The sequence below is a fragment of the Desmodus rotundus genome, chromosome 3 (assembly GCF_022682495.2).
Source record: "Desmodus rotundus isolate HL8 chromosome 3, HLdesRot8A.1, whole genome shotgun sequence".
Lineage (NCBI taxonomy): Eukaryota > Metazoa > Chordata > Mammalia > Chiroptera > Phyllostomidae > Desmodus > Desmodus rotundus.
Window position 1 is genome coordinate 130,320,262 of NC_071389.1, and position 22,885 is coordinate 130,343,146.

The following is a 22,885-nucleotide window of genomic DNA, read 5'->3' on the forward strand; positions in this document are numbered from 1 at the left end:
CAGTTGGGGAAGTGGTGTGGAATTAGCTTAAATAATGAATACATAGGGTGGGTCATTATGCTTTCCCGTTACTTTTGTATGGTTGAACTTTTCTACATTAAAAATTAAAAGAAAAAAATGTAAAAAATCAAGAGGTAAAAACAAACAAACAAACCCCCAAACCATAAGACAAAACAAATTAGGTTTGTCCACTATAGTTGTTGTATGTTATAGTAAAATAGTATAAATTTCTCATTAACAGAGCTACCCATAATTCTTTTTTCTCCTGTATATGAATAATAATACCAGCCATTCAATCAGGAATCAGGGGGAAAAAATTTAATTCTATAGGATTGTTACAATTTGGTAAGTAAAGAATTGCTTCTATCCAGCATCACTGGAGATGGAAATAACTGTTATGCATGTATCTTATATTCATATTCATAAAAATGGGATTCTTTCAAGACTCTCTAAGAGACTTTATTATTTTTATATATACACATATATATGTACAAAAACCAATATACATATGCTGACCTGCAGCTATTATTACTTTTATTCCAAAAGAAGTCCCGCTTTTAAGTAATACCAAAAATCTAAGTAGTTGTTAACTATCCTTTATAAAAGAACTTTTCCTATTTCATAACTTGGCTCAAAAACACATAGTGGTGTGATCTAAAGAGTATATAATCTGGGGCATGTAACAAATTATTAGTGTGTACTTTTGGAAAGAAGCATACTATCAAGAAGTTGTATTTTAATAGGTTCTCACATCTTGTGTCCAAAATGAAACTCCAGTAGATCTTCTTTTCTCTCTTGGTCGCCGACGTTCTCTGATTGATTTAGGTTGTGATTTGTCTTCTCCTTCTTTCTCCTCTTCTCTCTTTTCTCCCTCTGTTAAGGATTACAATGCACCACATGGTAGCAATGTATCTTGACAGTATTTTGCAAGGCAAATGTAAAAACAATTCTAAGTCAGCCTCCTTTGTGAAGCCTTCTAAATTCCCTAATCATTATCAAATTTTGCTCTTCAGTGCTCCTATAACACTTGGTTTAAACATGTATCTCTCATCAGATACATTCTTGAGAATCAAGACAAGAATTTTAATTACTTCATTTCCCTACTGCCTAAAATAGAAATTTTGCTCAAAAGATACACTTAATAATATTTGCTGAACAGAAAATAAACCCTAAGAAGAGAATGAGGTTCTACTTATTAATATCTGATAGAGAGATAGTTACTATATCTAAAGTTAACACTTCAAGGAAACAAGCAAATAGTTCTTAATGATGCAACAGCTAGTAGGCACTGTGTCACTTTATGCTTCTCCTCTTCCCACTCCTTATTCAACAAGATAAATACAGTAGTCACTTCATTTCTATACCATGTAAGAGCAAATCCTTTTTTTCTCTGGAAAAAATATTTATCTTTCATTAAAAAAAATCAATGTGAAAAGTATTAGTTTAAAATCTGTTTCCTTCCTGAAGTAATTAAAATGGCTTTGGACATATATACTAGAAGATTAGGGCCTTTGAATATGCTTTAAGAAGTAAATACTTATGGAACAAAGCAATGATTTTTAAAAGGTTCTTTGTATCATTAGCAAAGAGGCACAGCAAAAGACACCCCTCTCTGATTTAAAGTAGAAATCAATTAGAATTTAAATTAGAAAGTTTACATGAAATAATAGGAAATGTTAATGGTAAGCACCAGTATGCCAATATAGCTGGAAAAAAATACCCATTTTTCAAGAAATAAGCATAAAAACAATTTTGTTTTAGCAAAGACATTATATATGTTAAGTGATTTTAGTTTAAAACAATTTCACCAAAAAATGGAAAAGGCAAAAACGTAATGGGCAAAAAATAACTTAAAGGACTAATAAACTGCTCTACCAGTTCTTGCCTACTAATTTTTCTATATTGGTAGACATAAAGATTTTTATGACACCTTAGTTTATAAAGATACATGTATTAATGCCAGTTCATATAATTTTCTTTTTTCGTTTTCTACTTCTCTCATTCACAACCATCTTATCATTTAGTAGAATGACTCCCAGTTTAGAACTCTACTTCTTTTCTGTTGAAATGTTAATTAGGAAAAAACAATACAAAGGATTATTTGAAGGAAACAAAGTGTTTTCAAAATTTGGTCTTCTTACCTCTTTCATTTTCTTTTGTTAAGCCTCTTGAGTAAGCAGAAGTAATACCTACAAGACTATTTGGCCTGTTCAGTTGACTGGAAGCATACAATGAACTGCTCATGGTAGAAAGTGAAGAGGATGGAGTGGTTGAACTTGAAGTTGATACGGATCTGTAACGCTGGTAAGTCTGTGAAATATTAGATTTAAAATCCATCTGAAATATTATACACTTAAAAACACAGAGAATGCTTAAATTCACTTCCATGTAAAAGTGATGTTCTACTCATGTCAAAATAATTCAGATTTCTAATTAAAATCCTGTGAGTATTTTGTATATGGTTTGTTGTTAAGACAAATCTCTCTTGGATTTGAAAATCACACGAATTATCCCTACCGTTTGACCTAGCAGTGTCATTGTATACTGTTACCTCATCATATGTTCTGGAGTACTTTTGCTTATATTCATCTTCTCTAGATGTTTCTGACTCCTTTTTTTCCTCTTGCTTCTCTTTGTCCTGTTTTTCTTTTTCCTCTTTTTCTTTTTCTTCATTTTCTTGTTCTCTGGTTCGTGTAGAACGACTTCTTCCTATTGTTTTTTCAGCTTCCTGGAGATCAGTCAATGTCACCCCCTGCACACAAAAGATAAATTTAATTATGAGAGGCAGTAAAGCTTGTTTAGAAGGAATACTTTATAAGCAGATAAAGTAAATGTGAAGGTATTGAAAGTAAAATATGCATGTTTGGAATTGGTCTGCAAACTGAAACAATTTCTACCTAGCAACACACATTCATTCTATGAAGGGAATGTGTAAGAAATTATCTCTATATTCAAGGAATTAATGAAATAGCATAGGAGATGAGAGAAATACCATATGAATGTAAACATTCCCAAAAGGTTCAGCAAAGCCAAAAATGCATTGTTTCTATATTAAATTTATATGTATTTATGTTTTTATATATGTATATGCATACACAGATTTCAGTAAAGATATAATTTTGAAGGCTAAGCCCTGAAGAACAGGTTGGATTTCAAGAAGGTACAAAAACAGAAAAAATAATAATTAAGATTCTAGCAAATAGTTTTATTTAGCTTGATATGCAAGTAATGGTAAGGATCAAATAGCCGAATTGGGACTTTCATGCTAAATTGCAGGAAAGGAAGAACACAAAGGGACACATGGGATATAATTACCACATCAGGGAGGAGGTAGTAAAATGATAACTACTGAGTAACATTTTTCTCATACTTGCACAGTAACTATTTCATAAACCTAACAGATCTATTCCCCCTAACTCCAAATATTCATGGAATTCTTTAATAATTATTAGACATTATACACGATTAATTCATTTTAAGACTTATCAAATACTCTGCCAGATACCATATTTGGAATAAAACATGCTCAAGGAGGTACAAGGCATATGCTAATTAGATGAAATATAATAGCAAAAGTGTATCCATATAAAAAAGGCTATGGGAGGAGTATGAAAGTAATTTTTATCATTAATGATTTACTCACATTATGTACTGACATGAATGTATTCATAGAAAAGTGAAAAAAAAGGTAAGTTACTTTGAAGTTTCATATATTATACACATTATAAATATACCTGTGTTGATCTTCTAGACTGTCTTGCTTGTCTAGATCTTGCTTTTCTTTGCGATTCAGACTCTTCATCTCTAACAGGAGTGAGGTATGATCTACAGTAATATATAATAATTGTTACTTGGAGATGCAATATATGTGAATGTTATTACATAAGAATGTGGGGAAAACGTACAAGTTTATAATTTTAATGGATTTTAAGAAAAAGTCTTCAGAAAATGGTTACATCCACTCTGAAATTCAACCTCATAATTTTTTTAGATTAAATAGAACTAATATACTAACATAGCATTTTTCAGATTCTTCCCAACTATACTTGTTTTTTTTTTTTTAAATTATATAATGTCATTCCACATTGTTCCGTTTTGGATTCCCTGCAACACCTTCCTAGATCATATGTGAAGTTATCTGGCTAAACTTTAGATTGTCTATGTCTTTATGGTAAAATGGCTAGGACTGAATGTAACATTCAGGATACGGATGACTAGAGAGTAAGCAGTACTCCCTGCATTTGTGTCATTTATTAATGCTGTCTTTGGCAGATACCATATCTCATTCACATTATGAGTTCTCTAAAAATTCAAGTGGTTTTATACATGAATTGCTTTAAAATCAGCATTATTCTTGGGTAATTTATCTTCACTAAATTTCACCCTATAAATCTAAACCTATGTTCCATCCTGTCTTAGGATATGCATAATTTCAAAAGCATGCAATCTATGTCAAGAGTTAAATAATTAAAGGGATGAAAAATCAAAGGTAAGACAGAGCTTTACCTCTGTAAGAGGTAAGAAAGAAAACTTCCCTCAAATGATCAGAATTACCTGAGTTTTTTATGTATTGCAGGGCTCTGTCTTATAATTTTTGTCTCTCCATCAACTCTCTAGAATTTTAAGTTTTTTATTGAAATATAACAGATATTTCCTATTTTTATAACAATGCTAATGACTTTTCAAGTAATTACAAGTAATACAAAACAAGTAATACAAAAGAAGAAAGATAATAACCAATAAACTTGTTACTAGTTAAGAAACATTTTGGAATATGAGGAGCTTGTTTGTCGATGTTGGTATTTTAATTTAGAAAATTCTATACATTCTAATGTGTCTCCAGGAAAATCACAATATATTCAAGGGTCTGAGAAGTACTGAGGGAAGAAGCTAGTTTAACTGTGTTTAACCCAGCATTCCTCAAAATCATTTAAGTAGGAAATACATTTTTTTCCTTTGGTGGTACACCTATAAAATGTGGAAAGGTGCTCCATGAGACATCAGCTTGGAAAATACGGTCCAATGGCTATTCTTTTCATCCATTCATTTAACACTTATACACCAACTGGTCCTATGCAATTTATTGCTTTTTAGACTTCTACCAGATAAGAAGAAAATAGTAAAAGGAGATGAAACCTAGATGACATAGCAAATCTGATTAAACAAAAGTTTACAGCAGTCTGCCCTGGCTGGTTGTGGCTCAGTGGACTGAGTGACAGCCTGTGAACCAGGGAGTTGCCTGTTTAATTCCTGGTCAAGGTACATGCCTGGGTTGCAGGCCATTTCCCTGGTGCGGGGCACGTGAGAGGCAACCACACACTGATGTTTCTCTCCCTCTTTTTCTCCCTCCCTTCCCCCTCTCTGAAAATGGATGGATAAAATCTAAAAAAATAATAGTAATAACTTAAAAAGAAAGTTTATAGCAGCCCATACGGTTTCATATCACTTCAACATTTTAAGAGCTGCTATAAAAGCAAGAATATGAACTACTAAATTCTCACTCCTACTATTTACATGATCAAAGTTTTCATATTTAATTTAGAACAAGGAAATCTGCATTACCACTTGCACTTTTAACTCCATGGCAAATCACTAATCAACTATTACACTCTCTTCCAAGGAGCCAAGACTGATTTTCAAAATTTCAAGTTAAAAAATCTATTTATCATATCTGGTTTAACATATACAGGTTAGGGGGATAAAAATCAATAGTTAGAAGACTTGTAAAATATCTTCATTTTAATTTCCCATACAACATTTGCCCCAAATTAGCATGAAAATCTAGCCTATCAATTTCTAACGCATATATTTCTTATATTTGGTAGTTTCCATATGATATTCAGTTTCTTTCTCCGTCCTTGGAGTGCCTATATAGAGCAGGCCTCTAAGAATTGGAGACGTAGAGAAGAAAAATAGTTCATATATTTTACATATTTTTAATTACAAAGAGCTGATCATCAAAGACACAAAATATACCAATCAAACTCCATCACTGCTTTAATCATTACTATATCATCCTGTCAGACTGGATCTCTTTCATATAACCACGTAGGGTAATATAAATTTACTCTCCAGTCATCTTTTATTGTTTACGATTTTCTGAGCAACCCAAAAGTTGTTATTTTAAATTAAAAGATTTTTTCTTTTTCTTTTTAGAATTGAATACAATATTTATTATTGTTAATCATGTTTATTGTGATATTAATCACATTTATCATGATGTTTTGTTTAATCATAGAAAGCACCCGTGACAAGATGCTTTCATCATAAAGACTTTTTCTAATAAATGCAATTATACATATATTTTTAATCCACTGGTATTTACTGGCTGAAATATTTGTATTTATTCATAATGTTTATATTTTGGTTAGTCAACCAAATTACATCCTTAAATATCTGAATACCAACCCTTCTTTCTCACTTAGCTTTTTTTCCTTCCCTAGAGAAGATAAATAGGCAAATGGGAGCTGGCTGAGTGAAGAGAAAGTGGTGGAAAAGAGTAGTTATACTAAAGCAACAGCTCCATGTGAATCCATGCTACAAATACAAAATTATTAGTAAGGTATTGTCATGCAGCTTCAAAAGATTATGGAGAATTAGAAATACTTAAACAATGAAATAATTTGCTATCATCATCTACTTAAAGCTAGTTTCTTCTCCCTAACTCCACTCCCCTTAAAATTAATACACTGGAAATCTTAACCAATAAAAACAGGACTCTTTACCTAATCCTGATCAATAAAAACAGGAAAATTCTATAACATGATGCAATTTAATAGCATGTATGGTAACTTTACATAATATCTGCAAGTACATATGTAATGGTACCTAAAATGGCATAAATGTGTTAATTCAATTTTTTCAGCCACAATATATTCTTAAATTATCATATACATTTTGGAGGCAACTTTACAGCCATATACATTTTGGAAAAAAGTAATTAATTTTAATTAAAAGACGAACAAGAGAGGCCAACAATGTATTCAAAATTGCAAGCAAATATCTGACGTGAAACAAAACACAAACATTAATATTACTGCAAACATCACTGAAACAAGGTAAGACAAACAAATTTTCTGTAAGAGACCAGGAAAAATGTCAATAGGCACATTTTGTTTCTAATGCTATTAGAACCTGCTCTGTCCTTACGGTAACTCCAAATATATAATTCTCAATCTTGAATGTCTTTTAGGATTAATTCTGAAGTTGAATAGGAGCTACTATAAAGGACACAAGGACAAAATCAAGGGGGAGGGTAGAGGAGGGAGAGGGAGGTGGGACTGGCTGGAGTGGGGTGGAGGGAAGGGGAGAAAATGCAGACAATTGTAACTGAATAAAAATAAATAAATTAATTAAAAAAATAAATTAAAAAAAAAGAAACTCAACTTTCTACAACATAAAAAATTTAAAAATCTGAGATAAGAATCATAATTTGTTTTGAAACAACATTATGATTCTGGGAGACATTCATTAGACTTTAATTGCCACTGAAAAAAATATAAAAAGCATAGAATACTAGAGTTAAAAGAATTCTGGGAGCTAAACATTATACGAATCAAACACCTCATTTTACAGAAAAATTCTCTGATCTGGAGAGAATTCTAACTTTAGGATTAAGGCAGAGGAAGGAATGGACTCCTAAAAAACCAAGAACTCCTGATCATTCCCCAACTTTGCGTTCCTATCCTACTGCCCCATGAAAGCAAAACTCTCAAATTCATTTCACTAGAAGAGAATGATGGATGCCTATGCTCCTCTAATTTCTGTTGGCTGTATGGTCTTATTAAGAACACTTCAAAAACCTAAAACTGACTTAAATTTATAGAAAAATAAAGAAAGGAGAATTCAAATATGATACAACCTATACTGGTCCTCAAATCACAATCTTTGAACCATCTGTAGTGGTGTTACAGAAGTATTATTAAATTTCACCACAAAACTAAAAATGAAATGTAAATATTGATGAAAGAAATTTACATTTAAAAATTTAACATTGTGTTACTTTTCATATAATCCCACAAATGTTACTTAAGGATCTTACCATAAGGATGCACTTTGTGAGGCCCCAGAGACAAAGGATGTTCAAGACTGTCTACTTATGAACACTATATGCCAGAAATAAGACAAACTTAACCTGGTCAGCATTTTAGAAAGGAAGTATCAGTTATGTAGCTAATTTCATCTTTCAAGAATAAAATATTAAAAAGGTTACATTTAGCTTTCTAAGATTTTCTTCTTCCTCAAGAGGAAAAAACAAAATTCAAAGCCAGGGACTAAGAATGATATACCAAGAAGACTGGACTGAGTCCTCTGTAATCCTGGGCATGGCCTTAGCTCTCACACTAACTGTATCAGAGTGGAAAAGTCACTTAATATCTCTGAGCCTCAATTTCCTTCTGTAAATCGAGTATATTACAAAAGATAATAGGTAAGTTCCTTTCTACATCTATGATTCTGTACCACTGACAGCAGCACACAAAATAAATTCATAGACTATTAAAAAAAATTAATTAATGAGTGCTTTCTATATACCAGAATTAAAACTAAGTGCATGTACTCAACGTGGTTATAATTATTTGGCTTATACATATGCACAAGAAGCCTTTTTTCACCAAGAAACTCGTAAAAGGAAATTCTCAAAAATAGCAAAAACAGCTTAATTATCCATCGGATTTAATAATGAAGAGAAACAATGGGGAGAATGAAAAAACCTGTTTTTGTCACATTGCATCTTGTTTTCCATCAGTGTGACCACGTGTGTTTGGATCGTCATAATAAAAACATTTTGAATTAAACCAACTATTAAAAAAAGATGGCCAAGTAAGACAACAGTCTGGCTTACTGCCTTTAAACAAAAATAATACTGTTCGAGATGGGTTATCAAGTCTGAATGCTAACAATTATATCAATTTACATTTTATTTATTAACCTACTGGAGAGATGGTCACCAACTTCACAAGATTAAAAAAAACAAAAACAAAACAAACAACTTTCATCACTGGGCAAAATACAGCAGCAGTCCTAGTAGGACCTTTACACACCTGCGTCTCTCCCTGACCTCTGATGTGGAGGAGACAGTGCCAGCAGTAGTTGTAGTCAGGGTTGTGGTAGAGGCTGCAGCATTTACAACAGTTGGAGCAACAGGAATGGTCACTGCCGTAGGAACACTGTCCTTTTCTCTTTCAGTACTATCCTCAGCCCACAAACGATTTGAGGTACTATAGCATCACAAGAAGCAACACAAAAAGAGAAAAGGAAAACAGCTAAACAATGAAAGCACTTTCTAGCAGCTGAAAACGTGTGATTACAGGGATGGATTTTTTAAAAACACAAGGCAAGACATGTTTCATCTATGAACAAAAAGGTTAAACAGATCTGTCAAAGAGAGAAATTTATATTTTAAGCAGCAGCCTAGTTTCAAGGAAAGTTTGTAATTCAGGAATCTAATTTTTCTCCCAGACATGCGTAACAGTCTCTTTTTGGAACCAATTTTTGTTTGTAAATAACCTTAACAAGGTAAATGAAAAAAATCCAGAGCCCCACAATCTTCTAAACAAAAATGCATGCACATACATAAGCACACAGTAGCCTGAACACAAAATGCATCTGTGACTCACCTGCTTTGTGTGCCTGCTGAGGAAGAACCCGTTGTAATCTTTGTAGTAGTGCTTGTGCTGGAAAGCACGCTTTTCTGAAGCCCAGCTGCAGAGGTAACTGTTGGTGTTGATGTGGTGCTTGGAACACTAGAACTAATCAAATCATCTTGTCTTCTACCAAAGGAGCAACTAAAGGAAAGAGTCATATCTATATAGGATGTGTTTGTATGTGTATTCTATAGTTAATGTCTATACATTACACAGATTCACAAGGCTAGGGAAAATCTGAAAAACTGTGTTCCTAAATACACCACCAGCTCCAGCACCAAGAGTTGCACCTACAACTTGCTAGAGTCTAGATGATTTCACTAATTTGGTAGTGTATGATTTTACTGCCTTCCACCTTCCTCGACTCAAAGATGGTCTGATCGGATACTTTACATTTCTGGAACTGTTCCAGATCATCTGGCCATGCCAGGCTGGGTCTGGAAAAAACACTTTGGTTTGAATTTATTTGGGGAAAGTTAAGACTGACATTTTTGAAGAAAATTGGTTCAGCAATGCGTCACATCCTCAGGAGTGATCCATGCCTACCTATATTAAACAGGTTTGTCTTTTATTATTCTTTTTGGTTGCTTTTAGCTATGAAATAATTTATAGCCCTCACTCCCCACCGCCCTCCATGATATTACCAACATTCTAATTCAAGGCATTTCCATAGTTCTGAGTTCTAAGGCAAGTGAAAATTTTCTGGGTCACCAAATGATGGCCAGATCTATTAAGACACTGATATGTTTCAACTGCTCCAGTGAATTAGATAAGGACTTCCTTTTCAATATGCTACAGTTTAAAAGATGCTTCATAATATATCCAACTGAATTAAAATATCTACAGTAGGTCCTCGAATAACGTCGTTTCACTCAACATCGTTTCATTAAAACATTGATGAGATTTCACAGGAACTTAACTCTTGTTTCTATCAATTAGCCCAAGGTAGAATTGGTTTTGTCACACATCATTTCACTTCAAGTAGCAGAACCTACGGACAACGTTATATGAGGACTCACTGTAATGTAATAGAAAGGCATTAATAGCAAAGTTTCACTCATCTTTAAATATATATTCTGTATCTTCAAATAAAGTTTCATTTAAACAACAAATAATATATTTAAGACAAGCACATATTTTCTTATATGATATTAAATTGAGGGGTCCAAACTAATTACCTAATATTTTTATAAAATACAAAACAAGCTGGTTAAGAATTATATTATTACCTTTTATGATAAGTTGACACTTCATTAATTGAGCTATTCCTTTTGAGATCATCTTCCCATTTTCTTCTTGTGTAGGAACTACTTGTTCGCAAGCTTGAAGAGTCTCTGTGAAAAGAATATCCTTCAGATTCTGGTAGATAATTTATAAACAGGGTTAACAAAGCTGTATCTTAATAAGCATTAGAAGTAGAAGTAGAAACCAGAAAAATCCCCTGGGAAAACATTTGGAATATTTATTAAGTGGAAGTAATTCCAGTTCTAAAGATTCTATCCCTAAGGTATGATCCTATTTATAGGGGGTAAATTAAGAGGCTTACAGAAGTTTAATTTATGATTACAACATTAGACTATTTAAATGTCCACAGTGTGAGAAAGGTAAGTGCTTACTTTAACCTCAAAAGATCTACTGTATAGAACATTATATACTGATGAAAAACAATGCTTAAGTGAAAACATATCTTAGCATATATATTTAGCATATGAGATGCTAAATAAAAAAAGTCCAGATACAAAACTGGATATTATAACAGGATTACAACTATATTAATAAGCTCTCACACTCTATGTGCTGAAAAATAGGAAAAAACTAAATTAAGTAAGGGCATTTTCTTACCCTTCTTCTTTCTCCTTTTTGATATGTTCCACATATTTAGAGAGTACATACTACTTTGTGACCTCATCTGCCAGCACTGTCCTCTTACTCTGTTCCAAACACAATGTTTTTGGGTGGTTTTTTTTTTTTTTTTTGCTATTTCATGAACACAAGCAGCCAGAATTTCCCCAGGAGTCCATGGTGTTCTCTTAGGAATACCCTCCATCTCTTCCCACAATCCATATCCAACATAACTACAAAAATGTTCATGCTTTAATTCTCATGCTAAATAATAGAGATTTTATAGTAAAAACATAAAGCAAATCATAGTTAATCCACCTGTTTTCTTTCTCTTCAATGTCAGATGTACTGGCTAGTCGTCTTGGTATGGTAGGTGCAACATATGCAAGCCTAGTTCCTTTACTATCTTTCTCCTACACAAGAGGAAAAAAACATGAGTGAAAATAAATCTGTGTGATAATTGTAGGCTCTGTCATGAGTATTTATTAAAGAAGGAGTATTCAACAATATATAATTACACAGTCATTACAGTTTATACTTTATAGTGTTTCCACAGTTCCTTGCCAAACTCTAAAATTGATGTCTATCAATATTCATGTACTGTAAGCACTTTGTTACCTGTTTAATCTTATTTTCTTTCTCCTTTTATCTATAATTAGGTAATATTTTAACATAAGAAAAATTCTTCCACATTTTAATCACTTTTTCTAAAACTTCTATAACAGATTACTTAATGTGGTATCAGAAGGTAAAATATGCTTATTTCTTGCAGGAAAATATGGTTTATTCTTAAGTCCCAATCACTTATAATACTTATGTTATGAAAGGGATTTATTATCTTGATATTCTACTGATTAAAAATATAACATTACAATATTCAAAACAAAATGAGTGAAATCACCTATATCCACATCTGACTGAGAGTGCTTCAACAATGGCACCTGATGTATCAGCATCTATATTTGGGAAAAACTGGGCAATACACTATACAAAATAAAAATATTAAAATTACTTGATGAGAAATTCCATTTCTGAATTTCTGATACAGGAAACACTCCTAAATAGAGGGGGAAAAAATGTATGAGAGAGAAGTCCAAGCACTAAAAATGTTGTGGGAAATAAATAATCTAACAATATGAAGTAACACTGAATGAACTGTGGTACATTCTGTGTGATGCAATTTAATAGTGCTTTTCAAAATATAGTTATTAAAACTCCTCATTAAGACAAAGTTGCTTGTGATGAAAAGGCAAGTAAAAATTGCAAATATTAGGTAAATGTAACTTAGGAGTATAATCACATTCTAGAATAAATGTGTTCCTAAACTTGGGAAAACTTTCCTAATAAAATAAACTTCCTCCTCGATACATCTTGTTGTGAATTCTCAAGTAAAATGAAGGGTTCCTTTAATTGAGTACAGTCTAATCATATCTAATGATCCATAAGGACATTTGTCTAAGGTAGATACATTTGTATTAACATGTAATTCATTAAGATAGGTGAATTAAATTAATACATAGATCTAATGATACATAGTAAAATATCCAAGAGATCTGATGTTCCTGGAAAACAAATCATTACAGTTTTTGTAGAAACCAGATCATGAAATAGATTACCTTTTCTTTATTATCCAAAGAGGAGGAAAGTCTGGGACTTGAAGCTGAACGCATAACACCTGCAGTGTCTTTTTCTTTCTGAGCCTCTTTAGATGCTGTGATTTCTGCAAGTGCACCATAACTGCCAGTCTTTCTAAGTCCTAACCTCCAAGATGCAGGAGACTCATCTTTTCTCTCTTCTTCTTTGGAAGAAATTTTTGTAGTTGAGGTTGGAAACTGTTTTTATTTTTAAAGAAAAGAAAAAAAGAATTATCAAGACATCAGTCCATGAGCTGGAAATGATAAGTTAACAGAAAAAAAAAAAAAGTTTAAAATTACAGTTAATAGTTTCAGGAGCAACACTTTTACTAAGTAGGTTAATATCTTAGTCAAAAGTGTAAAAGGTCTAAAACTGAAAAAGGAATGAACTGCCTTTTCAGAAGTTAGATGTAAAAAAACACACTCCACACTTTATATCACACAGAAAAATTATGATGCAAATACAGAGAACAGGAATGAGCACACTGTAAGGACTTAAAACCATGCATCTTTGGAACCAATATTCATATTAAACTTGTTATATTGTAACCTAATATAAATCCTTGCACAGAGATGCCTCACCATAGATTTTTCACCCTTACTGGGCACAAGAACAATGCCAGTTTTGCGCAAGCCCTGCCTCCATGATGCAGGGTCTACTGATTCCACCACAGGTATGATGGGAGCAATGAAATCATACTACAGCCAATTAAAATAAGACAGGTAAAGAGATAAAGATCGAAAGTATGAAAACAGAAAAGGAAGTTATGAACAAAACACACTTTTTTCTTTTATAACAGAATTGTATGATAAATTAAAACCCAGTAACTGTGTGATAATCCAATCTTTAAAAGTCACTGGGAACAAGTTCCATTTTCAGCATGAGAAAATCTGAAAGAATCTAATAGAAAAACTTCTAAAGCAGTTAAAGCATACAGAGCATATAATATAGAATGATGAGTGAACAAACTACTGCACTTAAATTTTGTTCTTATTCATTTATATATCTAGGTTAAAAATTTAAATCCAACATAATCACCAAAAAATTAGTAAGTGACATATTTTCGAGTTATATTTTTTCAGTAATATTTTTAATATCATAACCTTGTATTTACCATTTGATTTTTTACACTAAATATTGTATTAAATATTTCAACTAAAATCTTTTTTTGTACAAATATTTATTTCGCTTTCATGGCTATCTTTCCAACAGCCCCCAAAATGAAACATCTGTTATTTTTGACTAGTTCGTGTCATCAACTTCACTTACAGAATTTAAATATACAGGTAAGTGAATATGGCAACTAACTAGCTGCTACAAGCGTATGATACAGATACTTTTTAAAAAACCCTTTCTTTCATATTTATTGCCAAAGTTTGCATAATTAACAGTTCAACAATTTGTTAAAGCACCCATGATGTCAGAGAGCTACTTCATAGACAAAACTGTTGTACCCCTGGTACCTCCAGTAGTTAACAGGGTTGAAAATAGACACATGCAGCATTCCCCAGGTCCCAAAGTGTGTACTGAGGCAGTCTAGGGCACCACAACAAAATCACAGGGGCTCTACGGGATATTTTAAAGTTTTGAAAGAAGCACACTGACATCTATTGGACACTGTACAAACTCTTTCATTATTAACTTATTTGCACTTAACTACTTAATAAATAAAACAAACAGATGTTTCTTTTGGCCAAGTGGCCCTGTGGGAAAAAAAATTAGTAAAACACTAAGGGCTCCATTGATTGAAAAAGTTCAAGAAACTGAAATATTTCATTCCATATGATTGGCATTGAGGTGACTGGTTATTGATTTCTGAAATTACAGTCACAGTACTCTAGAACAGGGGTTGGCAAACTCTTTTCCTAAAAGGGCCTAACTGTAAATTTTAGGCTTTCAGACCACAGAATCTCTGTCATAGATGCTTACCTATGCTGCTGTAGCACAAAAGCACACATAGGTAATAGAGAAGTGAAAAATGTGCCTGTGTTCCAATGAAACTTTATGTAAAAACATTGGAATTAGAATTTGTCATAAAATATTCTTCTTTTGATTCCCTTGCCCACAACCATTTAAAAAATTTAAAACCATTCTAACTTGCAGACTACACGAAAGCAGGCAGTGTGGACCGCCTCTGGCCCACAGAGCATGGTTCCCAACCCCTGCCCTAGAGCCTGCCCCCTAACTGGAAGCAAATGTTATTTCTTCATAATAAGATAGTCATTCAGCAGATAACATTTACTGAATGTTGTAACAGAAACTGTAACAAATATTTATTGGTGTCAGGCCCTAAGCTAAGTGCTTCATATGGGTTATCTCATTTAATTCTTACAAGGACCCAGTGAAATACTATTACTCCTATTTTAGAGTGAGAAAAATGAGGCAGTAACACCAATTCTGAAACAACCATTTGTAACACTATAGTAATTGATATACTTCAATTCTGTCTAACATAAATTTGCACTTAAGTCCTGGTGTATACATTAAAAAAAGCACCTTTCAAAAAAAAAAAAAAAGCACCTTTCAATTTTATTTAGGGTGTAAGTGAACCTCTCTGAAATATTCAACTACATCCACTCTCTGAAAATCTTTATTTTGGCTTTCATAACAGGACACTGTATTGACTTTCCTACTCTTCTGATTACCTTCCTTTTTTGGTCTTTTTGTTATTCCTTGTCGACTTTCCTTGTCATAGCCCTGCACCATAAATACTCTTAGAGTCTGTTCTCGGATCTCCCATCTTCCCTTTCCAGTTTCTTCTCTGGGGTTTTGGGAGTAGACTAAATATTAATCACATTCAGCTTATTTTGCGATTTGTTACTCTTCAGCTCAGTCTGAATGCTCAAATCACATTCCTGACCGTTCCTGAATTTCTATTTACCTTTAGAATGGGCCCTCAGAACAATAATGGGAACCTGACGCTCAACATGCCTAAAATCAAACACCTTTATTTCCAAACCAACTCTTAGTTCCCTGTTTCTGTTAATGCCATCAATAACCTCTTCAATTAAAACTTCTTAGTCATGTTAGACTTTTTTTGGTTATCTTCCTTCACTTACAAATTGAATGCCAAGTCTCTAAATATTCTTCTCTTCTTTATAAGACCACTATCACTTCTCTAATTTATATTCTTATCCTGGGAAACTTCAGTGACTTTCTAATAAACCTTCTCTAAACCTGCCTCTCATTTTCAAATGTACCTGAACATTGCTATCAAAACATATTCCATAAAGAGTACTTCTCTCATGGCCTTTTTCAAACACTCATAATTGTTATCAAATTGTAAAAAGAAAAAGTTACCATAGAAATGGGGACATTTTGCAATTTGGCTCTACCCTTCCTGTTTTATTTTATATTGGTACCCTATAAAATCTATCAAACTAGGTAACTCAAATTCCACATAAAATACTCCATCTTAGCCCTACTTAGCTCACATTTTTTCTTTTCTCCCTTTCAACAAACTGTACAAATCTTCCTTCTATTTAGTTGAAATACTATCCACTCATTCTTCAAGATCTATCTCAATGTCCTAATTTCATTACATCAAATCAAATATGCTTTCTTCCATTTTTAAACTATAACTCTACATCTGTACACTTTTATTGGCATGCTTCATATACTTACAGCACATAGTAGTCTTTTATTAAATTATTATTATGCTTAATGATTAGATTCAATTAATTAAAACATTTAATTCCCTCCAAATTCTAATTTTTACCACCTACTAAAGAAAAGTTTATTTTTATTGAAATCTAAGTACATACAGCAGAGTAAGTAATCTTTTTTTCAGAGATCCCAACAATATTTATTTTGACTGGAGAGCTATATATACTTATTGTTAGTTAAAACTTTAAATCACAAAATTAAAGTGATGGTTTTATACCTAACATTTCCACAAATCACAGGCCTGATCTCACTGCTACAGAAGTAATTTTTTATTTTTAGCTGAAGAAGTTGAGAGCTTAAGGGAAAAATCACTTAAAGTAAATACAACTATGTTTCTCTGTAGCTACCAAAAGTTATTATAAAATATAAATAATACTGACTTCTGGTCAAGATGGAGGCATAAGTAGATACACTGTGCTTCCTCGCACAACCAAAAGAAGGACAACAACAAATTTTAAAACAAAAAGAACCATAACTGCCAGAAAATCGAACTGTGTTGAAGACAACCAAGGAGTTAAAGAAGAAACATTCATCCGGACAGGTAGGAGGGGCGGAAACAGTCCAGGCAGAGGACAGGTGGGAAGACCAGGCGGATCCACATTTGCATATGGATAAACAGGGAGGAACAACTGGGGAGCAAGACAGACCACACAACCCAGGGATCCAGTGCAGGGAAATAAAGCCTCAAAACCTCTGACTGAAAAAACCTGTGGGGGTTGTGCCTGCAGGAGAAAATCCCGGACTCACAAGAAATTTCATTGGAGAGACCCACAGGGTCCTAGAATGTACAAAAACCCACCCACCTGGGAATCAGCACCAAAAAGGCCCACTTTGCTTGTGGGTAGCAGGGGAAGTAACTGAAAGCTGGCTGAGAGCTGACCAAGAGACACTGTTCCCACTCGTACCACTCCCCCACATACAGTGTCACAACCCAGTGAGGTGGGTTGCCCTGCCCTGGCGAATACCTGAGGCTGCGCCCCTTAATATGTAACAGAGACAAAAAAAAAAAAAAAAAAAAAAAAGATTGGCCCAAATGAAAGAACAGATCAAAGCTCCAAAAAATATAGAACTAAGCAATGAAGAGATAGCTAAACTACCAGATGCAGAGTTCTAAGCACTGGTAATCAGGATGCTCACAGAAATGGCTGAGTATGGTCACAAATTAGAGGAAGAAGTGAAGGCTATGCAAAGTGAAATAAAAAATATATATACAGGGAACCAACAGTGAAGGAAAGGAAATGGGGACTCAAATCAATGGTTTGGACCAGAAGGAAGAAATAAACATTCAACCAGAACAGAATGAAGAAACAAGAATTTTCAAATACGAGGAGAGGCTTAGGAACCTCGGGGACAACTTTAAACATTCCAACATCAAAATCATGGGGGTGCCAGAAGGAGAAGAGGAAGAACAAGAAATTGAAAACTTATTTGAAAACATAATGAAGGAGAACTTCCCCAATCTGGCAAAGGAAAGAGACTTCCAGGGAGTCCAGGAAGCTCACAGTCCCAAACAAGTTGGACCCAAGGAAGCACACACCAAGGCACATAATTACATTTACCAAGGTTAAAGATAAGGAGAGATTCTTAAAAGCAGCAAGAGAAAAGGAGAGAGTTACCTACAAAGGAGTTCCCATAAGACTATCAGCTGATTTCTCAAAAGAAACCTTGCAGGAAAGAAGGGGCTGCAAAGAAGTATTCGAAGTCACGAAAGGCAAGGACCTGTATCTAAGATGACTCCATCCAGTCAAGCTGTCATTTACAATGGAAGGGCAGATAAAGTGCTTCCCACATAAGGTCAAGTTAAAGGAGTTCATCATCACCAAGCCCTTACTGTATGGAATGGTAAAGGGACTTATCTAAGAAAAAGAAGATCATCAAAAATATGAACAGTAAAATGACAACAAACTCACAATTATCAACAACTGGACCTAAAAAAACAAAAACAAAAACGAACTAAGCAAACAGCTAGAATAGGAAGAGAAACACAGAAATGGAGATCACGTGGAAGGTTATTAGCAGGGAGGGGGAGGAGAGAAAATGGGGGAACAGGTACAGTGAATAAGAGGCATAAATGGTAGGTATAAAATAGACAGGGGGAGGGTAAGAATAGTATAGGAAATGGAGAAGCCAAAGAACTTATATGTACGACCCATGGACCATGGACATGAACTAAGGGGGGGAGTGGAATGGTGGTGGGAGGTGGGGTGCAGAGGGTGGGGAAGAAAAGGGAGAAAAAAATGGGACAAGTGTAATAGCATAACTGATAAAATATATTTTAAAAAAGAAAAACTATAAGTGATTTAATACTGTTTTAGAGATTCCTAGTTTGTGAGCCATTCCTTGCTTAAGCATGTGTGGAAGGTCTCCCATGAAGTTTATGGACTGGTGGAGGAAACTAGAGAACTTAAGAGAACTATGTGTAAGTGTTAGAAGCATAGGAGTGAGTGGGAATCTAAAAATACAACTCTTAATTGCAAAATCTTTAAAGATGCATCTATAAATTAACAATATAATCTTTAAATTAAGTTATGATGCTTGAAACGGAATTTCTAAATATGCAAATTATAGAGGCTAATAGTTATCATTAGATCAATTTAATTACAAACAAATAATTCAGAGTCAGAATTTTATAAGCAAGCAGGTTATCAGCTCACTAATCTAACAGAGTTATTAAGTATGTACTTTCAATTAAGGTAGGTAGCACAAATCGAGAAGTAAACTGCCAGAAATCTGGGGCTGTGCTTGAGAAAAATATAACTGATCACAACAAGTCTATTGTAATTGACTGTGGTAAGTAAGACTCGGCTTAGCTAAATACTCAAAAGAATGACAGCCAGTTTATTGTTCAACTATTCCAAGGGGATGGAGCTTTTGGGATTATTTTTAAATGTAAGTGTCAACAGATAATAAATTAAAAAGCTAAAGTTTAGTATTCATTGAGAAGTATATAGGGGTTCTAGGAGTAAATAAAACTTTAGTTAAAGCAACTCATGGTGACACCAGTTATGTATGACATGATAACTACCTTAAAACTTCTGCAGACAGACAGGCTGCTTCAGAGAATTCCATTTTAAAGCATAATTATGATCATATGAACATGGGATCTAGCTGAATTCAGAAGCCCTGAGTTCTAGAATACGGAGGTAAAGAGGACTACTCATTCATATTGTTTCCTGACATTCAAACTGTACAGTGAAATCCACACATTTCTAACACCTAGAAGTCACAATTTTGTTTCCCTCAGAAAAAGTTTTAGAATAAGATTATTACTAACAGTATAGATTTTTAAAATATTCTCTACATTATGATTTTACAAGTTTCACATTTTGACCACTTGGAGCCAGGTCCAAAGATTAGCAAGGCTGACACCAAGATAGAAACACTACAGGGATTTAAAATCAGTCCTCAAACTCATGCAAACCAAGTAATGTCAGACAAGCAACAAAAGAAGGAATTCAAAGGCAGATTCATAACAACTACAGAAAGTGTACAATCCATGAGTGCACCCTTGATTTGAAAAAAAAAAAAACTAGACATAATTATAACTAGGAGGGAAACTGGGAAAATCTCGAGTGTGTTCTGTACATTAGTGAACATAAATAACAGTATTATACCAAAGTTAAATTTCCTAAATATGTCCATTTTAGTGTGAAAGTGAAAGATAATGACTCTGTACCTAGGAGATACATACTCGAGTATTTAGAGGCTAAGTGATATACTGATTACAACCAATTCTTAAATTGTTTCGCATAAACTTCTTTAAAAAAAAGTATGTGTGCAAGTGTATACAGATGAGTGTATGTTTGTGTGTACACATGGAGAGGGACATGAGTATGCTCAAAAAAGATAAGTAAGAGCTGGTGGAAAGAAGCCTTTAAAAAGAGATAAGTAGGTAAAAAAAAAAAACCCCAGAACTTTTAATCTTTAATTTGGATTTAAAGAAGTACAGGTTCTGGAGTAGCAGACAAAAAGAACGTCTTTAAAAAGATTAACACACTAGTGAAAAAGCACTGTTTGGTGCAGAAAAGGAAGCAAGAAGGACAGAGAAAAATGGAGAACAGAGTAAGGGAGAAGAGGGAGATATGAAATTAAATTTTTGGGAGCTTCAGTCACTAGCCAGGCCCTCTCAACCAGGGCTTAGCAATATTGACTGACTTTATTTATTGTTTTCATCTTGTTTTCTTTTTGTTCGATAAGGAAGATGGCAACTCACTCAAGGCATAAGCTTACAACAGGTGGGGTCAGGAGCTGATCTCTCATTTGTCACTAAAGACCATGCTCTCCTTAGCGGTATGCCACACTTGCATGCTTGGTACTTTGTGTTGAGTTAGAAACTCTAGATTCTAGTTTTCTCTTTGACTTGTGGTAGTACTTTTTGTGCTTAACTTAATACTCATGTAAAATTATCAGAATGCACTTTTATTTTACAGAGATAAAAGATTAAAAAAAAAAGACCTGTGTTTCTCAAAACTTTCAACTGAAATAAAAACCACAGTGATTATTCATTTTCATATGAAAATGTTAATCTTTCTGCCATTTATTTCTGATAACTGTCAACTATAATATCAATTGCAAAAGCATTAAAAAAGAATATAATATGGTTCAGAGGAAATCTTAGTCAAATTTTAGAAGAAAATATTCTTATTCTAGAACCTTAAATATTTTTAGAATAAAAAACTATAAAAATTTTGAATTGTCTTAAGGCTTTCGCCGAAATGATACTTAAACAGAACATATGTATTTTTAGCAAACACAATTTTGGCTTACCTTTTTTATGGGTGATGTAGGCGTTGCTTGACTAGATGACACAGTAGGTGTTGTAACAGCCACAGGAGCTACTTGTGTACTAGAAGTACTGGCATTAGTTACAGAAGCCATGGGTTTTGTCTTATCTATTTTAATAAAAAAAGAAGAACATTAAGAGTCAAGATTCTATATGAATTTGGTTTCAATTACTGGGGAAATACCATTTTATATTCTATTTTTGTTTAAGGTTCTGTTAATTCAAAGACTTCTCTCACTATTATTATCCCTTTTAACAAGTGAATTTTTAAAGGAGTTTCTAGAAATGTCTCAGTATGTTTGCTAAAGTATGTAAGATAATATGAAGAAATACAACAAACCTTTCAAACAATAAAAAGCACAAATAGAATCTGACTGTTGTACTTTTAACACTATAGAAATTTAAAAAATCTTTTAAGTCTGTATTTAAAACTTGAATGCATAAATACAACGTACTAAAAACATTATAAGAACCGTGCAATTTTCTAATGGATCAACATATTATCTAAAACTGATTGTTGCTCTTTATTCCAGGAAATCTAAAAGTGCTTTTTGTCAATAATCAGCTTACTGACAAAAAGTATGCTTCAATATCACAAAGAGCATGCTTTTTCACCCCTATAAAGTCTATAGTTAAATGGGCATTATATCCAGTTGAATATCTTTTCACAATGAATCAAGACAATTTCCAACTGGTAATCACTGAGAAAAAGATTTCTGTAAATATTAGAAATATTAATCTGATGCTGGAAAAAAAATTCAAAGACTATGTCTCAACATATTAGTCAGATTGGCCCTTACCAAACTGGTCACATACAATTTAAATCTTTAACTATAATTTATAAAGGAACTAGAAAAGCTTATTTTCCAATGATCAAAGACTATTTTATCTAGTTTTAAACATACCTTTCATTTCAAAATGGGGCAGGGCAGGCATCCTTCTATACTTTGGGGAGTAAGTATAGTGCTTTACAGCCTTATGAGATACTTTCATTATACTACCTCTCTCCCTTTAGACCATCAGTCTCCCAAAGAAATCTTCCACCTTAAGTTATCATCACTGTATGGTATTACATTTTATAAGAAGACAATATTTAAAAAGCCTTATCTTTATGGCAAGTATAAACATCCCACAAACAATCTGAATTTGCAATGATTTGGTTCTATTTGTGATTACGAAAACATGTGTAAGATGTTAATAAGGTGAAAAGCATATCTCAAACGAAAACAAAGAACACCACCAAACTATCACATTTAAAAATCACTATAACCTTAGGTTTCCAAATAAACTGAATCAGCTACACTCAGACTAATAA

At 33.3% G+C, this 22,885-nt stretch overlaps 1 protein-coding gene across 7 annotated transcripts in view; it reads right to left on the bottom strand.

Moving 5' to 3' along the window:
* Nucleotides 1–22,885, bottom strand: part of PPP1R12A (protein phosphatase 1 regulatory subunit 12A) — a 134,827-nt gene that overhangs the window by 21,487 nt on the left and 90,455 nt on the right. For 3 of the 7 annotated variants that reach the window (XM_024579726.3, XM_045187341.2, XM_024579731.4), the window contains exons 9-18: nucleotides 21,555–21,679; nucleotides 13,103–13,318; nucleotides 11,805–11,899; nucleotides 10,874–10,978; nucleotides 9,618–9,785; nucleotides 9,042–9,218; nucleotides 3,735–3,825; nucleotides 2,552–2,752; nucleotides 2,142–2,310; nucleotides 752–873 (exon numbers count right to left, since the gene is read on the bottom strand). In XM_024579726.3, the coding sequence (XP_024435494.2) occupies nucleotides 752–873; nucleotides 2,142–2,310; nucleotides 2,552–2,752; nucleotides 3,735–3,825; nucleotides 9,042–9,218; nucleotides 9,618–9,785; nucleotides 10,874–10,978; nucleotides 11,805–11,899; nucleotides 13,103–13,318; nucleotides 21,555–21,679 (1,469 nt within the window). The remainder of the gene's footprint in view (nucleotides 1–751; nucleotides 874–2,141; nucleotides 2,311–2,551; nucleotides 2,753–3,734; nucleotides 3,826–9,041; nucleotides 9,219–9,617; nucleotides 9,786–10,873; nucleotides 10,979–11,804; nucleotides 11,900–13,102; nucleotides 13,319–21,554; nucleotides 21,680–22,885) is intronic. The other 4 variants (XM_045187340.2, XM_024579727.3, XM_024579728.3 and 1 more) reach the window with 4 other exon arrangements.